The sequence below is a fragment of the Photinus pyralis genome, unplaced genomic scaffold, assembly GCF_008802855.1.
Source record: "Photinus pyralis isolate 1611_PpyrPB1 unplaced genomic scaffold, Ppyr1.3 Ppyr1.4_LG6, whole genome shotgun sequence".
Taxonomy (NCBI): Eukaryota; Metazoa; Arthropoda; class Insecta; order Coleoptera; family Lampyridae; genus Photinus; species Photinus pyralis.
Genome location: NW_022170663.1, coordinates 22,655,277 through 22,662,817, shown reverse-complemented (window position 1 = coordinate 22,662,817; position 7,541 = coordinate 22,655,277). Strand labels below are relative to the sequence as shown.

The 7,541-nt window shown below is 39.2% G+C and overlaps 1 protein-coding gene across 1 annotated transcript; it reads right to left on the bottom strand.

The window, feature by feature from the left end:
- Window positions 1-6,602: 6,602 nt before the first annotated feature.
- Window positions 6,603-7,223, bottom strand: LOC116174538. The gene has a single exon (XM_031492474.1). It carries the CDS (start codon window positions 7,221-7,223, stop codon window positions 6,603-6,605), a length of 621 nt encoding a protein of 206 aa, XP_031348334.1.
- Window positions 7,224-7,541: the final 318 nt, after the last annotated feature.

Genomic DNA, 7,541 nt, shown 5'->3' with positions numbered 1-7,541 from the left:
ATCATGAAACATTTTGTCATTGCTAGAATGCTTTTACATTTTTTTCATTTTTTGGTGCTTTTACAGCTTTCGGTGTAGTCATAAAAAAGACGGCCTCCTTCCTATAACCAAAGAGTAACCATACTCTTTACTATAACTACGATACGGGGCCTAAACGCGTTCTGACGCATTCAACGTGAGATTACAGCTAAAGTATTGGAGATACAAAAAAAACGTAAATACTCTTTTTTATAGGGAATTTAGTAAACTATATTTTTTATGTAAACTATTTCTTCGTATCAGTAATAGTTGCCGAGACATGGGCAAAAAACTGGAAAAGTGTACCGTTTTTCCAAGATGGCGTCTCGAGCGCAACAGATTTTGACAGGGACTTTTAGTATGTTCAATAGAAAGTCCCAATAAATGTGTATACCAAAATTCAGATCTTTACCGATTAATGTTTTTATTTGTCCAAAACTGCGCTAATTTGACTGGACTAATTCTGGGACAGAAAATGCGGTCTCCTTATCGACTGTTTTAAACGAGGTACAGCAATCAGAACTCCCAATGTGGGTGGCTCCTTAATACCTGCTAACCATCCATATATTCTGTGATTTTTTTCCCTGTCCGGACTGTCCGTTAACATTGATTTTTTGTTAATGGTTTCCCACGCACAAATTAATTCATGCTATTAATTTCTACTAATGCCGGGCACATCATCAGCAGGAGAACACAGGCAGTAATCTTGTTTATAGGTCGTGTCCTTGGTGGCGTAACTAAGGTACAACAATGTCTTATATTGTAAGGGGATTTCCCAGTAATGTAACTAAGGAGTCACCTTACTTGTGGTGCAGGGTCGTTCAAAACAATAAATTGCAACGAGATTAACTCAATTGTTAAATTAATAACATTTCAAATAAAAATTAGTGAATAGTTAAGGGCGAAACCTTTACTTCCATGTTAAATGAAAAGGGAGCGAGAGAGAAGAGAGCGGCGCCGTATTGCAAATCTCAGCTACTGTTAAAAAATAACAAATTATGCATTTCAAATTTTACGAAGAAAAAAAGCAAAGCGTTCAAGCAAAACCACAAAGGTTTTGTAGTTACATATAACGTTTTCGTAGTTATTCTTCGAAAATCCCTACTTTTTTCAAGTTTCCACACAATATTCACACGCGAATAGGATGCGCAGTCAATAGTATCACTGTAATATAAAAATAACGTAGCCAAAGCAACAATATTCAACTTAATGGATATGATAGCCAGATTTTTATTTGTTTTAAGATGCTATTTTGGTTGCATAAAATTAGGCGCCCTTCAGAAGAAGTTTCATCATTTAAAAGTAGATACACGTAAATCACTATGTCTACATCTTAATAAAATACTTGAACGCATTTTTGCCGACAACTGCAATAAGATGTTTTTCCAAATCCAAACCTACTTTTTTTTGGGTGCAATTGTCGCACTTTATGTATACCATTATGAAAAGTACCAGGCCACAGGGCGTGGTAAAAACTCACAAAATGCGAATCCATTCCAAACATCAATCCAGAAAATTGTCTGAGTTGAGTTTAAAAGTCTATCTTTTAATTTGTCTTTTTCAGAGAGCTTTTATCCCAAACGTTTGAGTTTTCAGGACAGTTTTCACACTATGCTACGCTTCGAATTTAGAATGCGCGCACACATTCGATTTTACAATATTCATATGCGAACAACACTAACATGACAGGAGGTAGTTCATTCAAACCAAAATTGTGAAGTGGGTGTCATATTTCTTACCACTTGTAAGCCGAGAATCTGATCTTTTAATCTATCTAGATTAGTGAAAAAGTTTCATTAGCAGGTCCAATTACATTTCTAAATTAAGCAAGTCTCTAAAACTGTACAATCTCACATTTATTTTGCAAAAAAAAATATTCAAAGCAGCTTATCGCGCACGAGATAACAATTTGCAATTAAAAGTTTGATACTTTAGTGAAACTTTTCGCTTGTATAAGGTATTAACTTTTTAAGAGGTTGAATGTTCTCCCCCGTCTTAAAAATTAAAGGTCGTATGGCTATTGTACGTATGGTATTCGAAATTTACCTGGAAAAGCAACTTACCCAGTAAACCGCAAAGAAACAAATACTGAACTTTGAAATGTGCCCGCCAGTAACGTAGCAACTCGTCAAACGTCAGCTGTTCCTTTCAGAAATTTCCTAATTCTAATTAGAATTTCGAGAATACTTACTCGTCATACGCAAGTCAGAAACAGTGCCGTTGATTAGTAAATTAAATGTTGGATCGTTCCCGCACACACTCATTTTAACAGGACAAACACAACGAATTCCATTAATGCTAATCTGTTGACTTACCCTTACCACTATTTTTATGATCTTACCCCAATTTATTGTCCGTCTTATTTTAAATGAAAATTTAATTGACATAATGTCATTCCTATCTCAATGTTATCAGACTGCATCCTACTTATCCTTCGGTAATGAGAAGATTCTGTCAGAAGTGGGAGTTCAACAGGGAGATCCTGCAGGACCCATGCTCTTTTGTCTTGCTATTCAACCTGTCCTAGTAGAAATTCAGTCGGAATTTAATGCGTGGTACTTAGATGATGGTACTCTTGGGGGAAATCCAGATTCTGTTCTCGCCAGCTTTAAACTCTTAACAGAAAAATGTAATGATCTAGGCTTACAAATTAATTCACAGAAGTGTGAAATTTTCTTTCTGTCTTCATTTGATAATGCGGTGTTTGAATCTTTTGCCACTGTTTCTCCTGGAATAAAATTAATTGTGGAAGATCTGACACTATTAGGAGCACCTTTGATCCCACAAGCTACTGCCACTATTCTAAATCGAAAACTTGACGAAATGAAAATATTGTTTGAACGCCTGGAGTTACTTAATACTCACACCGCTTATTATCTACTACGGAACTGCTTAGCAATCCCTAAGCTCCTGTATATTCTTCGGACAACACCTTTAAATGGATTTACCGATTTTGTCCACATGTTTGATAAAACAATAGATATTTACAACTCTCGAGAAAATCGTTAATGTCAAGTTAGATCCTACCCAGTTAAATGTGGCATCTTTACCAATTAAAAATGGAGGTCTTGGCATTCGTAGAGTTGCTGACATTCATTTAGCCGCCTTTCTTTCTTCCATACACGCTGTTGCTGGTTTAGTTAACTCCTTAATGGTTCTAACCGCAGAAATTGACTTGACCTGTATAAGTGGATATAATGAGAATTTAGGAACTTGGCTTTCACTAAATTATGGGAAACTTCCTATAGAACCCGCTGTTCAGAAAAACTGGGATATTATAAACATCAGTAGGTTGAGTGATGATTTGAAATTAGAATCCAGTGCCGATACAGCAAGATATCTAGCCTGCCAATCATCAGTTTCTGGAGCGTGGCTCAATGCGCTTCCTTGTAAAAATCTGGGAACACTACTGAATGATAATGTTTTTCGAATAGCACTGGCTCTACGTCTAGGTTGCACAATTTGTGAATCCCACCACTGTATGTGTGGCATGCTTGTTAACCGTCAAGGCACACATGGTCTATCTTGTCAGAAAAGTGCTGGAAGATTATCACGTCATCGCGAACTCAATTGCATTATTCAGAAAGCTCTTGTCTCAGCAAACATTCCTTCAACATTAGAACCCCTAGGACTATCAAGAACAGACGGAAAACGGGTAGATGGTATGACTCTGATCCCTTGGTCTCATGGTCTACACTTAATTTGGGATGCGACTTGTTCTGATACACTTGCCTCTTCTCGCTTGTCACTTTCCTCGCATTCCACTGGAGAGGTTGCGAGACAAACTGCTGCTAACAAGGTGAGGAAATATCAGGAAATTATCAATGCAGGTTACCAGTTTTTACCTTTCGCTGTTGAAACCCTTGGACCGTGGTGTACGGAAGCTATGCAATTTGTAAATACTTTAGGAAAGAAATTGAAAAATGCCACAGGAGAGCACCGTTCAAAAACATTTCTTATTCAAAAAATTAGTCTGGCCATTCAGCGCGGCAATGCCGCTAGTATTATGGGCACTTTGCCTTCTACAATATCTTTAAATGAAATTTTCTTCCTTTCTTAAATCTTGAAACCTTTTTTTTTTTTATTAAATACATGTAAGTTATAATATATAAATAAATAAAATTATAAAAAAAAATGACATTAACTAATACTTTAATTTAAAACGGTGTGTTACCGCCAAATTCTTAATACCAACCGATGAATTCGCTACACTTTTGCGCTATAAATTACTTTTTACACTAAATGAATCTTTTAGGGCACTTATGGCAGTGCGATGATAGTTCTCACATTTCGTCGGCCATTAACAAAGATCAAAAATTGCGATAGAGATGGTCTGGACTTAAAAAAAAAGGAGGCGCGCCGATCTAATGGAGCGGTCTCTGTTCATTCGACTTAGCGTACGTGACAGTCCGTTGCATCAGCATGTAAATTCAAATACGCATTTTTCTGGTAGTCAGCCGGTGTTTCGAACTCTTGTTTATCAGTTAAATTGAGAAAAAGTGATACAGGAATAGTTGCTGATTGCTGTCCAAAGTTAGTGTCCACGCAATTAGTTTCAAGTTATAGAAGAGGAAGCTTGGGTCTTTGTTAAAATTAAAGTTTTTATCGGAGCTGCCAATTCAAGAACGTCAATCGTTATCGAACTAGTGTTGGTGAAATAAACAAAGGAAGAACGTTTGTGTATACGGTTATGCATTAATTTTAAAATAAATCTGTGATAAATGCTCGTTTTCGTCGTTTATCGCATCTATACAGGCGGCTTCAGACAACAATTTGGATTATTAAAGCAAAGTAGTGAGTACTTTTGAGACTTAGTACCACCCGCAAGTTAGTAAGGGAGGTATTGCATTGGGGTAGAAAATGCCCACCTCTCTCCGCTTTTCTGACGGAAATGCACGCACCGGGAATCCGATGATGTCGGTCTGGCGGTCTGTCTGTACTCTCATTTCCGGCTAAACGCCTGAACCGATTGGAACCAAATTTGGTATACAGATTCTTCGACATAAAAGGAAGAGCTGCATTTGAGCATAAAATTCTTCTTAATATTCGGGTAATTAAATAAAATAGACTACAACGCTAATTCAAATATTAATACAAGAAAAACTCTATGGGCGGGGGGTAGTGCGGGGCTCCCGTTCCCATCAAGGTTTGGTTTACCCGCTAAACCCACTCCTCTTAGATCTGTAGACACTCCGGGGACCGCATTTCTTCCGGAAGTGTGCAGCTCTGCAGCAGGTGTTCGTTGTATAGATGTTAGTCTTTGTCATAATCTACTATGTGCTCTCTCTCTACGTTTCAATTTTCATTGTCCACTTAAACATATGTACAGGGTGGCCAACTAAGAATGCGAGGTACTGTATCAGAGAATCTATCCATCGTAGAGGCTTGCGGTAAAAAAATTTATTACTAAAACGGCCACGAGAAAAACCTGGAAAATATTTTTAAGTTTCTGAAATGACCGCTAGGGGGCGTAACTGCAATCTGGAATCTAAAAAAGTGATGCTTCTTTGAATTCCGCTATATTAACCTAACAAAAAAATGTCTGGTCTTTGAAGTCGACGATAATCTGAACGTTTTTTGTTTGACAATTTTTCCTGTATCTCTAAAAATGATGTGGTGGGTGGTATTCAAAGGTTTCCGTAAAGAACACTCTGTATCTTCGAAACGGCTGAGCCGATTTAAACAAACTCGGGTTAGTTCAAAAGAGCTATTCACATATGACCGCTTGAGGGCTTTTTTCGACATTCCGACAGAAATGGTTAATTTTCTTAAAAAAATTAAATGCATTGGTTCGATTTTTTTTCACGAAAAGGTAGCTTAATGATGCCTAAACAAGCTCGCGAAAATCATTTCGAGCATTTACGGCGGCATTAAAAGCTACCTTTTTTAAATCGATCCACCTTAGGGCCACAAATTATATAATAAAAATAATTTCGGAAAAATTAGCTTAAAAAATTAAATTTTGAGGGTATACAATTTTCTTTGACCTGAATTTTAGGTTAGGAACAAGATATCGAGATGCGGTTTTCGCGAGCTTGTTTAGGCATCATTTAGCTACTTTTTCATGAAAAAAAATCAAACCAACGCATTTAATTTTTTTGAGAAAATTAACCATCTCTGTCGGAATGTCGAAAAAAGCCCTCAAGCGGCGAAACTTCAAATATTATAATATTTGTAGCCGAAGAATAACTCTCTTCAATTAACCCCAGTTTGTTAAAATCGGTGCAGTCATTTCGAAGATACAGGGTGTTCTTTACGGAAACCTTTGAATACCTCCCACCACTTCATTTTTAGAGATAAGGAAAAAGTTTCAAACAAGAAAGGTTCAGATTATCGTCGTCTTCAAAAACCGGATATTTTTTTGTTAGGTTAATATAGCGGAATTCACAGAAAAATCACTTTTTTACATTCCAGATTGCAGTTACGCCCTCTAGCGGCTATTTGAGAAACTTAAAAATATTTTCCAGGTTTTTCTCGTGACCGTTTTAGTAATAAATTTTTTTACCGCAAGCCTCCACGATGGATAGATTCTCAGATACAGTACCTCACATTCTTATTTGGCCACCCTGTACACCCCTGTCCTGTCACTCCCGCCGCACTATGGCTCGATTCCATGAAACCCTCTTCTTCGTACCACTCATCTTCGCGAGGAACACTCCGTTTTCGCCTTGCCCCGTTAGTAGCTGCGTCAGATGGTAACCCACTTCCCCGTGGCTCCTATTGATCCACTGCGTCAAGTCAGGGATCAGCGTCTTCGTCCATGACTGTCTTGTCAGCCACCGTGCCCGCCACTTCCCCATCCTCCTCTTGCCCCAAGCGTTCGCTTTGCCGTTAAACAGCCCTTTCGCGGGAGGAATCCCGGCTACCACCATTATGTCTTCCGTTGGCACAGTCTTAAAGGCCCTCGCCACCCAGATCGCCACCAACCGTAACACCCGATCTAAATTCGTCCGTGCCGTTCCCCACCTCAGTGCCGGCTGCCATACCTCTGTCGCGTAGCCCAGTACGGACATGAAAGCCGACGCCATCACCTTCTTCTTGCTGGCCCTTGCCCCTACTACGTTGGGCATTGTCTTACCGAGGATCGCCATGTTCTTCATCGCTTTCAGACATTCTTCCTCCGCGTGCGGGATAAACGACAGATTCTTATCGCACCACGTGCTTAGTATCTTTATTTTTGATTCGGTCATGAGCCTCTGTCCCATTATCTCCACCCCCAGCTCTTGGATTTTTCTCTTCCCGTCATTAACGCAATTTAATCTTCGTTTTTCTAGGCGCCAAGGTTGATCTTCGCCTCTCCAGCCACGTCCTAATAGTGTTCTCAAGCTTGAACACCGCCCTCCCTCGCTCCCTGTCACGCATTATCACCGTGAGGTCATCGGCGAACCCCACGATGTACACTCCCTCTTGCACTGGTATGGACAAAACACTGTCGTACATCATCATGCACAATAGGGGACCAAGGACCGAGCCCTGTGGCACTCCCGCACTCGACACAAAATTGTACCCTGCCACTGAGGGCT

What these genes read in the sequence shown, in the direction of transcription:
- LOC116174538 (XM_031492474.1), bottom strand. Translation starts at nt 7,223, where the DNA reads ATGGGACAGAGGCTCATGACCGAATCAAAAATAAAGATACTAAGCACG.